Genomic DNA, 18,253 nt, shown 5'->3' with positions numbered 1-18,253 from the left:
CTGAGGATCAAACCCGGGCCGCACGCATGCTAGGCGAGCGCGCTACCGCTTGAGCCACATCCCCAGCCCCCAAGAGTCCTTTCTTACGGCTGTGTGCAGTGTAATTCTAGTGCCTGGAAGATAAGGCAGGCAATTGTAAGTTCAAGGCCAGCCTCAGCACCTTAAGCAAAAGGCCCTACGCAAGTTGGCATGACCCTGTCTCAAAAAATGAAATGGGCTGGGGATGTAGCTCAGTGGTAAAGCACCCCTGGGTTCAATCCCCAATCCCTCCTGCCCCTAAAAGTGTCTTTGCACTTAATGAAAGAGGAAGCACACTGTATTTGAAGAGTGCTAGACAGGATTTTAGGTGTTGGTCTTGGTCCCTTGCTCTTTGCCAGCTGGGTGAACTCAGGCAAGCCACACCCCTTCACTAAGCATTGAATTACTTTTCCTACTAGACTGCTGGGAGGGAAAAAGAAGATTACTTAGTTTACAGTTGCCTTGAAAAGAATCAAACACAAATGCTCCACATTATTGACTTTTTTCCCTTTTTTTTTAAAATTATTTTTTATTCCAATTTGTTAGCAGAATGCATTACAATTCATATTACACATATAGAGCACAAGTTTTCATATCTCTGGTTGTATACAAAGTATATTCACACCATTCGTGTCTTCATACATGTACTTGGGGTAATGAAGTCCATCTCATTCCACCATCTTTTCCACCCCCTCCCTTCCCCTCCACATTATTAAGTGAGATTTTGAGTAGAGTGATGTGAGAGGGTGTCAAGTGGAGTGTTGGGAGTGGGAATATTGGGAGAGGAGAGGAAGTGTTTCTTCAAATTGGCAGATAGAGCCTGAAGGAGGGTCCTCCCTGGCGGTTCGAATGAAGAAGGTGTAAGTCTGAAACTCTGAAGGAAGACTCAGATGGCTTTTTGTGAGGCGTTGAATACCCCTGTGTTGAGCCTCAGCAGCTGGGGAAGCGTAATACCAGGGAGTGGGTACAGGGTGGTTGAAAGGGGGGGGTGTTGGAGTTGAGGGCAAGCCTTGGTGAAGCACTTTCTGGGCAGAGATGCCAGAGGTAGGCAGTTGGGAATGTGGGCTGCAAGTTCTGCTTTGCAGGTTGGGCTGGTTAGGTGGACTGGAGAGTCATCAGCCCAGATAATGACTGATACCACAAGAATAGGAGCTGTCCTAGGAAGCAAACATGTAAGGCATTATTTTGCTCATCCCACTTGACTTGGTGCCAAAACAACAGGCTGAGGAGTGAAACATTCTGTCAGTCAGCTGGTTGAGTTAACTTGATGCCAACAGAGCAGATTTGATAAATCTTTTTCCACTGTGTTGAAGACTGAGCTGACTGCTTTGGCATCTCCAAAGATTAAACAAAAAGTCTGAGATGGTGTGTGCTAAATAAACTTGAGGGCACCAGTGTATAGGCCCTGGTTTCTCTCAGGACTTCCTGAGACTCTTTCAGGAGTGGAGCTTGTTGGGTTTGGTCCTGGAGAGCTGACTCCCACGTAATGAAGTATCTGGCCAACTCCCAGGCCATTGGTAGCTACTGGCGTCATTCCAACCCCTGAGATATTGCCCGAGGGTTCTGGGCCTTTGATTCAACCAGACTTCTTTTTTCTTTTTCCTCCTAGTACTGGAGATCAAACCCAGGATCTCACACTTGCTAGGCAAGCCTTTACACCACTGAGCTACACCCATAGCCCCAGACCTAATTATTTAGCACAAGGAAGGTAGTAGTTTCTTATTCAGCTTTAGCACAGGCAAAAGAACTTCCAGATGTAATAAAGATTTTTCTCTTGATTTGATATTGGAATAAGCTAGGAGAACATGAATGAAAATCATTTGAATGACCAGGGCTGGGTCATTTTCTCATTATATGATTTCCATTCTCCTGGATCCTTGAACACATTCCTCATATTTGTTTTTGTGGTTCTCCGTGGCTTTTCAGATCAAAATGACACTATTAATTAAGGTCTTCAGAGATGCTACTGCTAGTCAATTAGCTCACTGGTGATTGTTTTCCTTCCTTCCTCTTGTGTTTCTGATATCAATTCCAGGCAACATTGCTCCCCCTGAGGACCCCTCTCCCCTACGCTTTGTTTTTTTTAACTAGGATCACAAGTCCCCCCAGTTTCCCCCATGTTAGTAAGGATTGAACCCAGGGTTGCTCTACCACTAAGCTACATCCTCAGCTACTTTCATTTTTTAATTTTGAGACAGGGTCTCACTCAGTTGCCGGGGTTGGCCTCTATGTTTTGATCCTCCTGCCTCAGCTTCTCAAATTGCTGGTACTGTGGGCATGCATCACTGCACCAGGCAAGTCCCCAGATTATTTATTTATTTATTTATTGCAGCACTGGGATTGAACCAGGACTTGGTTGGTTTATGCTTGGCAAGCGCTCTGCCACTGAGCTACATTCTCCACCCAGTCCCCGGATTTATTTTATTTTTTTGGTATCAGGGATTGAACTCAGGGGCACATGACCACTGAACCACATCCCCAGCCCTATTTTTGTATTTCATTTAGATACAGGGTCTCACTGAATTGCTTAGTGCCTCGCAATTGCTGAGGCTAGCTTTGAACTCGTTATTTTCTGGACTCAGCCTCTGGAGTTGCTGAGATTACAGGCCTGCACCACCGCACCAGACCTCAGATTTGTAAAATCTGTTTTAAGTCATAGTTTTATGGTGTTTGTTGGTCTTCCACCTACCACAGTGTGAACTGGAAAGATTGTCACACTGTAGAAAAGTGAGTTTATGTCTCAGAAAGGATCACTTAGCCATTTAAACTTAATTTGCATATGAAAAGCTTAAATTAATCCTAAAGGGAGAGACATGTTGCATCCATCAAACCATCTGTATCCTTTTAGATCTTTGCTTCTCCAAGAAGTGGCTTTTCATCAAGAAGCCGTTTTAGAAACACAGGATCTCAGGTTCTACCCCAGACTAAGGGAATCTGAATCTGCATTGTGACCTCCAGGTAATTCCTGTGAAGATTGAAGTTTGAAGTTCCAAATCACATCAGTGCTATTTTAAACTACTCACTTCCAACAAGATTTTTGCTTCATTTGCAGCTACGTACAATTCACTTAAAATATTGTTGCTTTAAAATAGGATTAAAAGATCATTTTCAAAATACTTGTAGAGGTGGGTGTGGTGGTGCATGCCTGTAATCCCAGCTGCTGGGGAGGCTGAGACAGGAGTGAAAGTTCAAGACTAGTGTCAGCAGTGTAGCAAGACCCTGTCTCAGAATAAAAAAAAAAAAAAAAAAAAAGGCTGGAGATATAGCTCAGAGGTAAAGTGCCCCTGGGTTTAATCCCCAGCACTCTCCCCGACAAAAATAATAACAACACTTGTAAACAGTTAAGGTGAAAATTCAAACCGTTCATGAGATAGGAAACCCACTCACCCCAGTTCACGAGGTTGTAACCCACTCATCCCCAGCCGCACCCTTTCTTTTTAACCATTTCTTTTCTTTTTTTTTTTTTTTTTTTTTTTAATACAACCATTTCCAGAGTGGTTGTATTAATTTTTTTTTTTAAAGAGTGAGTGAGAGAGAGGGAGACAGAGAGAGAGAGAGAGAGAATTTTAACATTTATTTATTTTTTCTTAGTTCTCGGCGGACACAACATCTTTGTTGGTATGTGGTGCTGCTGAGGATCGAACCCGGGCCACACGCATGCTAGGCGAGTGCGCTACCGCTTGAGCCACATCCCCAGCCCCTTAACCATTTCTTTTCTAGGGGCTTTTTCTCCCCTCCCTCACCCTCTTGAGGCTGTGTCTTCCATTTTATTCTGCAATTCCAGGAATGGAACCAGATTCATTATCCAGAAATTCAAGCCAAATGGGAACATTTGGCTTGAATGATGAAAAGACCAGAAAGTTGTATGTCAGCAAGCCAAAGGCGTTTGGTAGGAGACCAAAATGAACACTAGAGATACTGGTCTTTATAATTAGCAAGTTTTAATTGTTTCGAACTCTCCACTAATGTTAAAAACAGGGCAACCTACTTAATGACTCACTCATTCCTGTCATTTGCTGTTTCTCTTTTGCCCAGACAAATTCACACAGTGGAGGTGCAGCCACCTAGACACTAGCTTCTTTTGCTCTTTTAGATCAGCAAAGGACTGGGTTTTGCATGAGAAGACCTCCATGCCCCTGCTCCCCATTCGGATCATGATAGCTTATTAAGTTTCCTTAATTTATGCAGAGAAAATAATCCTCAAGTCTGAGATGTATTTTGGGGAATCTTTGCAAAACACCTGATCCCCTTTTTCCTTTTGTTTTTCTCGTTTTAAAAAAAACATTTTAAATTTATTTATTTTAGTTGTAGATGGACACAATACCTTCATTTTATTTATTTATTAAGTTAAAAAAATTTTTTTTGTAGTTGTAGATGGACAGAATGCCTTTATTTGTTTATTTTTACGTGGTGCTGAGGATCGAACCCAGTGCCTCACACATGCTAGGCAAATGCTCTACCACTGAGCTGTAACCACAGCCCCTTTCTTTTGTTTGTGTGGTACTGGGACTGAATCCAGGGTCACTGTATCACTGAGCTGCATCTCCAGCCCTTTTTATTTTGCACTTTGAGTAAGTTGCCCAGGAATTTATGGTGCTCCTGCCTCAGCCTCTGCAGTATCTGGAATTACAAGCGTGCACCTCCTGTGGGCTCAATCCCATCTTTGAAGTGATAATTTGTCCCTAGTGTAGCCAAATGTGATGGATACTCATCTCCATGAGTGGAAAGCCAAGTAGCAGAACCTAAAGAAAAAAGAATGGAGAAAGATTTGTTGCCTGCAGCCGGTAAGGAGAGCACTGGAGTTATTTCCAAAGCAGTGCCCTCTTCAAGGAAAGGAAGCCAGGGAATTTTATTCTGGAAGCTTATACATATTCAAACAGGAAAGCTCATTGGGGGCAGGCACGTGAATGAGCATCCTCAGTTTTAAGACACACATTCCCGAGCTTGCTCTGGTTAAGGTCATAGTTAAAGAAGGAGAGATGTGGGCACATTTTCGGGAAGGCTCAGCTGAAGGATATAGAGTTGGATGATCAAGAAGGGAAGATGGTGGACACCAACACTTATGGGCATGATTTGGTTCAGTATTATAAAGTGCCAAGTTTACTCTCGGTTGCCTAAAAGAATGAGTCAGAAGGGCTTGGTGACCTTGGCTGGTTTTCTGCAACTTTTTTCAGAGTCTTAGCTGAAACAGAAAGGATAGCTGTGAAGGTGCCTTAATGAAGGATTTTGCCCCAACAGTTGCCTTCTTCCTTTATCTGCTAAAATTAGCAGTTACTTGTGGTTTTTTTTTTTTTTAAAGCAATTTCATTGAGGTCTGTATGATTTAAATATAAAATTCTCTGGTTTTAAATGTAAACATCAGTACTTTTTAGGAAATTTAGTTGTATACCCATCACTGTAATCTCCTTTTAGGTTTTTTATCAACTCAAAAAGATCATTGTGTGCATTTGCAGTTGACACTATTCCTCCTCCAGTTCCAGATGACTCTACTTTCTGTCTTTATAAATTTGCCTTTTTTGGCTATCCATATAAATGGGATTATTATACAGTATATGGTCTTTTTTTTTTTTTTTAACTTGGTATTGGAAATTGAACCCAGGACCTTAACCATTGTAGATAAGGACTCTACCATTAAGCAACATCTCCCAGTCATTTTTATTTTGAGACTGGGTCTCCAGCAATTGCCTAGGCTGTCCTTGAACTTGTAATCTTCCTGCTTCAATCTTCTGAGTAGCTGGGAATTAACAGGCCTGTGCCACTGTGGCCTTCAATAAGTGCTCTTTTTTTTTTTTTCTGACTGGCATATTATGCTGAGTATAATGTGTTTGAGATTCATGCAAGTTCTATCATGTATTAGCACTTCATTCATTTTTTTTAAAGCACTTCATTCTTTATTATTGCCAAGTAATATTCCATTATGGATAAATAACATTTTTGTTCATGCATCAAGCAACTGATGGGCATTTGGTTTTTTTCCACTTGGTGGTGGTTATGAATAATGTTGCTAATATCTGTCTTTGGTGTGGATGTTTTCATTTCTCTTGTGTGGACACCTAGGAGTAGATTTGCTGGGTCATGCTTGGAAAAATTTAACCTTTTTTAAAAATATTTTTTTAGATGTTGATGGACCATTACTTTATTCATTTATTTATATGTGGTGCTGAGAATCAAACCCACTGCCTCACACGTGTTAGGCAAGTGCTCTACCACTGAGCCACAACCCCAGCCCTTAACTTTTTTTTTTTTTGGTGATACTGGGGATTGAATCCAAGGGTGTCCTCCTGCCTCAGCCTCCTAAATTGTTGGGATTACAGGTTTGTGTCATCACCATGACTGCCTGACTCTTATTATACACTTAGGTTCCATAATGTTTATCTTTGGAGAAATTTCTATTCAAGTCCTTTGGCTGTATTTTAATTGGCTTTTTTTTTTTTTTTTTTTAAGTACTGGGGATTGAACTCAGGGGCACTCCATCACTGAGCCAATCCCTAGCCCTATGTTATATTTTATTAAGAGACAGGGTCTCACTGAGTTGCTTAGGGCCTTGCTTTTGCTGAGGCTGGCTTTGAACCCACGATCCTTCTGTCTCAGTCTCCTGAGTTGCTGGGATTACAGGTGTGTGCCACCATGCCTTGTGGGTTATTTGTTTTCGTTGTTGAATTCTTTGTATATTCTGGATGTTAACTCCTTGCAAATATGTCATTTGTAGATATGTTCTTCCCTTCTGTGGGATGCCTGTCCACTCTGTTGACTATGTCCTTTGATGCACAGAGTTTTAAATTTTTGATTAATTTCATATTATCTGTTTCATTTCAGCATTTTGTATCATATCCAGGACATTATTGTCAAATCCAATGACATAAAGCTTTCCCCTGTGTTTTCTTCTAAGAGAGTTGAAGTTGGCAGTCTTATGTCATGGAGTTTGATCCATTTTGAGTTAATGGATCATTCTTTTACATATTGTTATCCAGTTTTACCCAGCTCTCTTTGTTGAAAAGATGTTTCTTTCTCCATTGATTGGTCTTGGCACCCTTGTCAAAATCACCTGACCACATATATGGGTGTTTATTTTGGGGCTCTTTTTTTTAAAAAAATATTTATTTTCTAGTTTTAGGTGGACACAGTATCTTTATTTTACATTTATGTGGTTCTGAGGATTGAACCCAGTGCCTCAGGCATGCCAGGCGAGCACTCCACCCCAGAGTCACAACCCCAGCCCCTATTTTGAGGCTGTTTATCAGATTTCATTGGCTGTGTTTTGATTTTTTTCCCCCAGTACTGAGAATTGAGCCCAGGTACCTACATTCGCAGTCCTATGTTTAACTTTTAAAGAAGTTTTCCAATGTGGGTTTATCATTTATACCTGCACCAACAATTTTACAGACTCTCCTTTTCTACATCTTTGATGATTTGTTACCATCTACCCTTTTCCTTTTTTTTTTTTTTTTTTTTTTTGGTGGTATTGGGGATTAAACTCAGGACTGTGTTCATATTAGGCAAGCACTCTACCACTGAGCTGTGTTCTCAGCGTTGAGAAAAATTTATTTTTGTCTGGGTATGGTATTGCACTCATGTAATACCAGCAATTGGGGAGGCTAAGGCAGGAGAATCGAAAGTTCCAAGACCAGCCTAGGGGACTTAGTAAACCTTGTCTAAAAATAAAAAAATTATTTTTAATTAAAAATTTTTTCCCCAGTACTGGGGATTGAACCCAAGGCCTTGCACAAACTAGGGAAGTGTTCTACCACTCAGCTACATTCCCAACCCTTTTTATTTTTTTAAATTTTGAAGCAGTTTAAGTCTGGCCTCAAACTTAGTGATGCCCTTGCTTTGGCCTCCTGAGTAGCTGGTATTGTATGTGTATGCTACTGTGCCTGGTGTCTTCTGCCCTTTGATCATAGCTATCTGATTATAGCTATCTGGATATGAAATTATGGGTTTGGTTCTTGACTTAAAAAATTTTTTTTTTAGTTGTAGATGGTCACATATCTTTATTTGTATGTGATGCTAAGGATCAAACCCAGTGCCTCACACATGCAAAGCAAGCGCTCTACCACTGAGCTACAAACCTAGCCCTTGACTTTTTTTTTTTTTTTTTTTAATATTTTTTAGTTGTTGATGGACCTTTTATTTTATTTATTTATATGTGGTGCTGAGAATCAGACCCAGTACCTCACAAATGCTAGATGAGTGCTCTACCACTGACCTACAACCCCAGCTCTGGTTCTTGACTTTTAAACTAATCCTATGTTTTTTGTTCAACTTGGAGCCAAGAGATAGAGGATGGAGTGAGGACCTCTCCACTCATAGCAGGGCCACTTATCTACCTGTACATGCTCTGTGCTTCTGCAGGGTGGACTGAGTAATCTCAAGCAAGTCACAGCCTCAGCTTTTTCTCTGAATAGTGGCAATAATTAATGCCTTTCCCACAGACCGTATGATAAGAATACTTATGAATACTTTTCTTAGGGTAAGTGTTACTAAATGTTGGATTCACAGCTTGTTTTTTGTTGTGTGACTTTTGCTATCACTGACTTTCCACTGTCCAGCAATCGTGACCAATATTTTAGGCATGACAGAATTCTGCTGGACAGCCTGGCTGTGTATCTTCTGTTCCTCTGGATGTCACCCAGAGATCCTCACACCCGTCTCACGCATTAACGCTGAGTGAACTTGTGAGTCCCCTTGATCATCTGTAATCTGGGTTGTGACCACTTGTTTATCCAGTTTCCTTTCCTCCTTATCATCCATCATAGTTTCTACTTACTATAACAAAGGCTTGTTTCATTCTCTTGACCTCTAACCCTGGGCCCTATTGGGACAAAAACGTTTTCATCCTTAGCCTGTGGAAAGCGGTGCTGTATTCTTTGCTTCCTTCTTGGTTGTGCTACATCTGCACGGACTTGCTCTTGGGGGAGATGAAGTCATCTGGGCAGCCTTCCCCTCCTCGTGCACAGGTTGCTAGCTGCTGCAGTAATTGGCTTGGCAGCGCACTCCCTAAAAGGTTGTCCTTCAGCTGATACTTTTTTTAAAGCTGCAAGACTTGCCCTCTTGGGAGTGCCCTGAGACAGCAGCTGTCATGCTTAATTAAGGAGAGAGATGGGAAAGGTGTTTTGAAGGGAGACCTGTTATCTCAAAGAACAGTGGCCAAGCTGGAGCACTTGGAAAGGGCAGATGGCGGCCAAGATGGAGGGCATGGTAGAAATAGGTTGGAACGCTGGGCAGAGAATGCTTTGCTGGCAGTCAAGGAGAATGGTTTTGAATTTTTTTTTAAAAAATATTTACTTTTTTAGTTGTAGTTGGACACAATACCTTTATTTTACTTATTTATTTTTATGTGGTGCTGAGGATCGAACCCAGGGCCTTGCATGTGCTAGGCGAGCACTCCACCGCTGAGCCCCAGCCTCAGCCCCAGCCCCAGCCCCAGCCCCTTGAATGTTTTTTAAAAGACTTATTTACCCTCTTTAGTAAATCGGATAAGTCCCACACATATTAAAAAAATTTTAGTGTATTTGGGTTGCTAGGAGTCGGTGGTACATGCATATAATGTAGAAAGTACATACTTTTCATATCCTACTCCCCTGCACCAAAAAAAAAAAAAAAAAAAAAAAAAAAAAAAAAAAGAAATTCCTGAACAAAACTCAAGGGAGTCCCAGATATCTCAGTGGGGTATATACTTAACCACTTAGGAATTGAAACTACTACTGTGTGCCTAAACTGTTAGGGCCCATAGTGAAGGCTTGGGGTGTGGGAGTGGATTCCCTTTAAATTCTAGTACAGTCATATCTGATAGAATTATAATGTGAGTCACACATGTAATTTTATATTTTCTAGTAGCCCATGTGTTAGCTTGTTAGAGCTACCATAACAAATTACCATAAAATCAGTAGTTTAAAACCACAGTTTCTTTGTTCACTGCTTTGGAGGCCAGAAGTGGGACATCTAAGTTATCCTCAGTATCCTGCTCCTTCTGAAGGCTCTGGGAGAAAATCCTTCCTGCCTCCTCCCAGCATCTGGCATCTCTTGGAAGTCCTTGGCACTCTCTGGCTGGTAGTGCGTCACTTGAGTCTCTGCTTCCGTCTTTGCTTTCTTCCCTGTTTGTGTCTCTGTGACAGATGTATGAATTTTGACGGATGCTGCTCAACCCACTGTCCAGGTTACATAAGTAAGAGGGACTGTGGTGTGGTTCAGGGGGCAGAGCACCCGCCTAGCATTGTGAGGTCCTGGGTTGATGTCCAGCTCTGCAAAATGGAAAACAAATGAACAAAATATAAATTAAGCCAGAACACAACTACCAAAAAATAAAAAAAAAATTAAAGAAAAGAGAACAGCCCAAATTTAAATTTGATTAATACCTAATATTAATTAAAGTTGGTTAATTTTAATGTTTTATTTTATCTAATACTCAAATATTATCATTATAGTAGGTAATCAACATAAAGGAATTTTTATTAATTTTTTTTTTTGTAGTACTGGAGATTGAACTCAGGGATCCTATAGCATTGAGCTACATCCCCCAGCCCTACTTATTTTTCTTTTATTTTCACTTTGAGACAGGGTCTTAGTAAGTTGTCCAGACTTTCCTCAAACTTGCCATCCTCCTGCCTCAGCCTTCTGAGTTGCTGCATTTACAGGTGTGCACCACCACATTAGATAGAAAGAATTCTTTTTGGGACTGGGGACTGAATTCAGGGGCACTCAATCACTGAGCCACATCCCCAGCCTTTTTATTTTAGAGGCGGGGTCTCACTGAGTTGCTTAGAGCCTTGCTCAAAAAGAATTTTATTATTTTTAATTTTATATATTTTTAGTTGTAGATCGACATATCACTTATGTGGTGCTGAGGATTAACCCAGTACCTCACACATGCTAGGCAAGCATTCTACTACTGAGCTACAATCCCAGCCCCTCCAAAAGAATTCCTTTTTTTTCTTGGTACTAGGTATTGAACTCAGGGGCACTCAACTGCTGAGCCACAACCCCAGTCTCCAAAAGAATTCTTAATGAGATATTTTAATATTCCTTGTTTTGCATTAGGTCCTTAAAATCCAGTGTGTATTTTATACTTACAACATCTCAATTTGGACTGACACTTGCAAGTACTCCTGGCTGCTGTACACTGGAGAGCATAATTGGGGAGTGCTGTGGGGCTGACAGAGGGTTACAGTTCTCAGTCTTTTGCCCCATGTTTTCTCCCTCTCTTTGTCCTCCTTTGTTGTTGGAATTTTCTTTTTTCTTTCTTTTTTTGAAAAAGTCTCAGTCATTCTGAACAAAAGAAATAAAATTTTGTAAGAATTACTGGAAATCCAAAGATTCAATGTGGAAAGCAAATTAGCCAGTTTTGCAAGAAAAGACCTTTATTGAGATCCCCTACCCATTTTTCCCCTTGCCCCACCCAGTTCTGGGGATGGAACCCAGGAATTCAGTTCCATTTCTAAGTGTCTGTGTTTATTATGTGGTAGAATTCATTAAACATTGTTATAGTAACTTAAAGAAGTGTGGTTAAAATTTTGGATTTTATTTTTATACTGAGGAGGAGAAATATGAGCTTTTAAATTATTCTAAATCTCCCTGCCATGAGATTTGTGACTCACCCATTTAGGATCCCCCCAATGATCATGGCTATTATTCTCTTGTCATGTTAAGACAAGAAGGGGCTTAAATTTTTCTTTCTGGGCTGGTTGCACTAAGTCTGTTGCAATAATGAAGTTATGATCTGTATCTCTAAAAGTCAGTATTGTCTTCTCCAAGATTTAAAGGCTTATTGTTAGTTTGAATTTCAGTAAGGAGGACGTCCTTTATAAACAACCCCACAGGGAGAACAGTTGTGAATCCTTCAGTTTTTTTCCCCCCTTTGGTACTGGGGATTGAAAGCTTTACCACTGAACTTTATTCCCAGTCCTTTTATTTTTGAAACTGTACCTCATTAAGTTGCTGAGGCTGGCCTGGAACTTGTGATCCTCCTGCCTCAGTTTCCCAAGTAGCTGGGATTACCAGACTTGCTCTCGGCTGTATCCTTGAATTCTTAAATGTGGTTGTGTGATAAGGATTTTTCTCTCCCTCTGTCTGTAAGTGGAATTACAAATGTTGGCTATGGTTGATTTTTATTCTGGTCCATACGTATTTCCTGCCAGTTTTACTCCCTGCCTTAAATAACCCACCATGGAAAACAACTTAGGCTGCGGTTGCTAATGTGCCCAGATGCAAAAATCCACTGTGCTTGTCACAAGTGAAAAGTGGTTACCTAGGTGAATGAGGAAAGAAATCCCTTGGAGTTTTGAACTTTCAGTTATTACCCCCCTGACCCCTAATCCTAAAGCAGAAATCTTGCATCTTAATCAGTAATGAACCTTGACTAGTTCACTTGTTTGTCTTTGTGAGTATTGTGGGGGAATCCAGTGTTCTCTTGAGACCTTGGTTAAGGTATTGATGGTGCTTTTCATCTCAGTATCAGAGAGATTTATAAATTTGGGGCTGTATTCATCCTGTTGTGCGTTTCCCTGTGTAGTTGTTTCTGGTCTGGAAGTTGAAAGAAAAAGAAAATAGGATGATTTCATCATGTTAATTAGTTACCCAAAGGAAATGGATTTTTTTTTTCTTTCTTTTTTAAAACCTCAGTGACTACTATCAAAGAAGAAAGTGGTGATGCTTACCTCTGTGACTGTAGGAAAAAGCAAAGGAAGGAAGGAAGGGATTTTGGAGACACCCTGTCCCTGTCCTCCAGTTCTCCTCCTTCCCCAGTTCAAGCCCTTGTGGATCCTGTCTGAGAGGGAGAGGGTAGATTCAGTAACCAAGCGTAGGCGGCTCACAGGATTCCTCCCACCCCTTTATCTTACTATCTGCAACTCTGTACCTTACAGTGCTCCAGCCTCCCTGGCCTTTGCTCTTTGTTGAGCAAGCCAGATAATCTTTTATCTTTTCCTGGCTGTTTCATCTTTTACTGGAACCCCCCCCAGCCCCACCCCCATATTGGGGATTGAACCCAAGGGTGATTTACCACGAGCACTATCATTTTCTAATACACTATCATTTATTTATTTTTCTTGCTCCATCCTCCACCACCCCAATATAAGTACCATGAGAAAAGGATCTTAGTTTCCCATTGTTAGAAATACTGGGGGATGCTCTAAGGAATCAAACATGCATGGAAGTAGCTCTGCAAGGCAAACTTGGGTGGGCAGTCTGCCTGTTTTAATGCCAAAAGCAGCACTGCCCCTTGCTCTATAGGAGGAGCTTGGTGTTACAATCTACTCAATTGGAAAATTTTAAAATTGGGTGGGCAAAGGGAAGGGCTACAGTTAAAATGGCTATGATTGGATCTTAATATCCCAGTTTAGGATAAATATCGTGTTCTGAAAATAGACTACTGAACTTTCTATTTCTCACACCATCTAGCAAAAGCACCTGGTACATAGTAGGCCTTCAATAAATATTGTGGAATGAATCAGTAACACATCATGGTTCTTTGGCTAGAAATGTAGTTATTCAAACCTGAAGGTTTTTGGCAAGGACTGTATTTTCTATTCCTTCTAGATTTGACCAGCCATACTTAACTACTTTTGGGGAACTATGTTGTCATGACTTTTCTTTCTATCTTTTTCTTTTCTATTTGGTAATGGTGGTTGAACCTGGTACCCTTTTTATTTTCTATTTTTAGACAGGGTCTTGCTAAGTTGCTTAGGGTCTCGTGAAGTTGCCCAGGCTAGCCTTGAACTTGTGATCCTTCTGCCTCAGCCTCTTGAGCTCCTGGGATTACCGGCCTGCACCATCGCACCTGGGCATGTTACCAATTTTTGACCTCACAATTGGATCCTTGTTCCCTCGTGGGATTGTGGAACCAAGGAAGGTTTATTCTTGGCCAAAGAGTTAACTAAGTCAGCATCTTGACCCTGGGGGTCTGGGAGATTATAGGTGTAGGTTAAAAGAAATGAGGGGGAGGGGTACGTCAATAAAGGGGAGGAACAGTCGGGTATTTTCTGAAATGGGTGGAGATTTTCTGAGAATTTGAGTGCCACCTCTTTTTTGCTCCTTTCATGGTTTTCATTGGTTGTTCTCAAGACAGTTGTCAACTGTCATCGTGCTGGGAGGTACACCATCTAGCAGGCCGATGGGATTGTAATGAAGTTAGAGGCTGACAGTTGCTCTGGCAGCCATCTTAGATCCAGTTGGTTTTAGCTAGCCTACCTGAAGAGGGGCATCAGCCATCCTGTCCTCAAAGATAAGCAAGAGGACTGGGGTTGTGGCTCAGTGGTAGAGTGCTTGTGTGAGGCACTGGGTTCAATCCCTGGCACCACATAAAAATAAACATATAAAATAAAGGTATTGTGTTTATCTACAACTAAAAAAATATAAAAAGACAAAGGTGCCCTGGCACATGCCCTGTAATCCTGTTGGCTCGGGAGGCTGAGGCAGGAGGATCCACGAGGTCAAGCTAGCCTCAGCAAAAGCAAGGTGCCTAAGCAATTCTGTGAGATGACCCTGTCAATAAAATACAAAATAGTGTTGAGGATGTGAATCAGGGTCGAGTGCCCCTGAGTTCTCTCCTGAATACCCGGAAAAAAAAAAAATAAGCAAGACTCAGTGGGGGCAGAAATTCAGTTACGTCATGTAGGCAACATGGAGAAACTAAGGGTAAATGAGGGCTGGTTTTACTAAGGTTTATTGTGCAGATTCCTCTGGTGCCATCTCTGGGCTGATAAGAATTGTCTGATTAACTTCCTGTCCTTCCTACTTATGTCCTGCTGGTGGGGAAATAGGGGGAAGGCAGAGAGCTATTTTTTGTTATGTATAACCTTTATACCAAAGTGGCACATTCTGCACTCACTCCCCCTATGCTGGGCATTGAACCCAGGTTTGCTCTACCACGGAGGTGCATCCCCAGTCTTTTTTTTTTTTTTTTTTTTAAATTGTATTTTAGATGTTGATGGACCATTATTTTATTTGTTTATTTATATGTGGTGTTGAGGATCGAACCCAGTGACTCACACATACTAGTCAAGTGCTCTACCACTGAGCCACAACCCTAGCCTTTCCCCCCGTCCCTTTTTATTTTGAGATAGGGTCTCACTAATTTGCCAAGGCTGGTCTTGAACTTGTGATCCGCCTGCCTCAGACTCCCAAATAGCTCAGATTACGGACGTATACCACCATGCCTGGCAAACCTTCCCTTCTCTTGAAGTTCTCACATGAATGTTCCCCCAAGACCCTTGACTCTGGGACCTTTATAATCTCTGAAGGGGTTTGTGGCTTATTGCAGAGAATTTCAAGTCTGAGCTCAGCTTGGTAAAATAGCAGTAGAGATACGAGTTAGATCCTTCTTGATGCCCTGCCGAAAGAGGGGCCCTTGGTATTCACTGGGTCTGTAATTATGGGGCTTGCTGACATAAAGTCCTTCTAGCTGTGCCATATTCATTCTCATCATGTTAAAATGGAAGAAGAGGTCAAGTTGCATGTGCTGATTTCACAAGGTCCACTGGGCCTACTGTAAATAATTCATATTCAAGGTGGATTTTTCTTTCCACATTTCAAAACAAACTTTTCATCTTCTACATTGACCCCTCTTAACCTTGCCAGTAACTAATTCCTTCTCTCCCTCTTCTCCTGTACCACACACACTTCAGACACTGTCTCCATCTTGGGAAATACTATGGATAAGATCAAGGTAGCTGTCACTTAGAAAATTTCTAAAAATTAGATTTTTTTTATTAACTTCAGCCACCTGGTACCTGGGGTGAGGGCGAGGAAACAACATGGAGAGCAAAAAACTCTGAGAGAACCAAAGATTGAACCCAAAGACCAATCAAAAATATCTATACACATTGTTTCATAGAATAGTACAGTAGAATGTGAATGTGACAAGTTAAGTGTTCTGGAAATGACATTTAAAAATGTAAAAAGAAAAAAAATAAAAGGTTAAATTATCTTTAATGATCTTTTTAATTTAATCCTGTATGTCTAAAATAGTACCATTTCAGTGTGCAATCAATATGAAAATTAATAGCTAGGGTGTAGTGGTACATGCCTGTTATCTTAGTTTCTCAGCTACTCTGGAGTTTAGAAAGACTAAGGGCAAGAGGATTATAAATTCAAGGCCAGCCTAGGCCACTTAGTGAGCCTGTATCTTAAAATAAGCTGGGCCTGATGGCACACATCTGTAATCCCAGCTATTTGGGAGGTTGAGGCAGGAGGATCACAATTCAAGGCTAGCCTCAGCAATTTAGTGAGGCCCTAAGCAGTTTAGCAAGACCCTGTCTCAAAATAAAAAGTGTGTGTGGGGGGGAAGGGCTGGGAATGTAACTCAGTGGTAAAGTGCCCCAAGTTCAATCCCTAGTACATATATAAATGTATACATACAAATATATATAAAAGGCTGGGATATAGCAGTGGTATAGTGTCCCTGGGTTCAATTCCCAGTACTGGAAAAAATGTTTCACATTTTTCTTTCTGCACCACTCTTCAGAAGTAGTATGTATTTTCCTTCTACAGTACATTTCAATTTGGACTAGACACATTTCAAGTGCTTAGTAGGCACATATGGCTTAGTGGCTACCTTTTTGGACACTTTGAAGGCTTTGGCCTAGAATGAATCTGAGTATTTCATTATTTGAACAATTTATTTTCTGTTTTCCCAGCCACAGAAATGTTTTAATTATTATTATTATTATTTTTATTATTATTTTCTTTTTTACAAAGAGAAGTATGAAAAGTATGTGGACAAAGTTAAAGATTTCTATCAAGTATTACTGAAATAATATCATGTTCTAGTACAGGGACTCTGGGAAGTACACATAGATAGAAACCTCAGACTACATGATGTCCTCTCCATTTCCACACCTGGGAGCCTGTAAAAAGGTTTGGGGTGCGTGGGGCTTCAGCTAGGTGTACCCCATCGCATCTCACTGGGATTACAACTTCTGTAGGTCTGTGAGTTTCTCTTCTGGTCTGTGGAGTCGATTTGGAGCAGGAGCCTTGGAGCTGGCAAAGCTCAGTCTTGCTCAGATCCTAGCTGTGTTTATTGTTATCTGAGGAGTGTGGCTTGTTATTTTGGTTAGTTTTTTTTTTTTTTTAAGGTGCTAGAGATTGAACCCAAGACCTCACACATGCCAGGCAACTAGTCCAGCCCTGTTTTATAAAACTTTAGTGAAGGATTCTCTTGGAACTGTGACCCCTCAAGAGGGACACTCACTGAGGCAAGGGTGGCACAGTGTGTGGGGTCAGCCGTCTGAGCTGCAGCATGTAGATTCCAGCCAGCAACAAAACAAAACAAAACCCAGAATGCCCAAAGCAAATACTCCCTTTGCCTTTTTTATGAGTTTGTTTCTCTTTCCTAGGTAGAAAATGACAAAGTTGAGGGTGAGTTGTGTGGGGGGGTAGCTGTCATATAACCAGTGTGCATTGTTCTCATGGAAGAAAAAAAAAAAAATCAGTCCATGGCTGCCTGTGACGGAATTTTTGTTTCTCTCTTTCTTCTTCTTCTAGGCCGAGGAATCCTGTAAATGTAATGGCTGGAAAAACCCCAACCCCTCTCCCACTCCCCCCAGAGCCGATCTGCAGCAGATCATTGTCAGTCTCACGGAATCCTGCCGGAGTTGTAGCCATGCCCTAGGTGAGTTCCAAAATCTTCTAGGTTTGAAACCAGCAATTTCATTGTTGCCTGACTGTTCCCGATTTTTAATGAATTCCGTGGATTAACCCAACTTGAATGCTGTTTACTTCTATATGAGGCCAACAACAAAAGAGTCTCTCTAGTTTCCTGAGTTGGTTTCATGGGAGAGACAGTCCACGCACTCACTGTTGGCATCGATTCATTATTTGTCTCTTTTCGCCTTTCAGCATGAGCTGAGTTGGACTGAAGGATTGCCAGATAGCATGAAACACAGCAACTGAGCTATTTAGAATAAATAATGTGTAACATGTCCTGATTCGTTCTGATAGAGGGGCCTGAGGGTCTTTGAGCCTAGGGTGGAAACCTCAACTAACTGGTTATTTGTTGTTATTTTCTGAATCTCTGAACTTTCTTGGAGGGTGCTTCATTTTATCTGCATGTTCCTTTGTTTCTTGTATTTGCCAGTACTTTCTTTATTGGGGTTGCCCTCCATTGTGTTTCTTGAATGTTTACTTGTCTTTTCCTTTTCAACTTTTTTATCCATCTCTGTAAGATAATCATTGTCAGGGTGGCAAGATAAGGCTTTGCTGCAGTTATTCAACAGGACTGAGATAATCTGGTACTCTGCAT

The 18,253-nt window shown here is 41.1% G+C and overlaps 1 protein-coding gene across 2 annotated transcripts in view; it reads left to right on the top strand.

The window, feature by feature from the left end:
* Kat2b (lysine acetyltransferase 2B) overlaps positions 1-18,253 on the top strand; it is a 106,037-nt gene that overhangs the window by 15,885 nt on the left and 71,899 nt on the right. For both annotated transcript variants that reach the window (XM_078038305.1, XM_078038306.1), the window contains exon 2: positions 17,497-17,623. In XM_078038305.1, coding sequence (XP_077894431.1) covers positions 17,497-17,623 — 127 coding nt within the window. The remainder of the gene's footprint in view (positions 1-17,496; positions 17,624-18,253) is intronic.

The sequence above is a fragment of the Ictidomys tridecemlineatus genome, chromosome 2 (assembly GCF_052094955.1).
Source record: "Ictidomys tridecemlineatus isolate mIctTri1 chromosome 2, mIctTri1.hap1, whole genome shotgun sequence".
NCBI classification, from domain to species: Eukaryota; Metazoa; Chordata; class Mammalia; order Rodentia; family Sciuridae; genus Ictidomys; species Ictidomys tridecemlineatus.
This window is presented reverse-complemented; position numbering and strand designations above follow the sequence as displayed.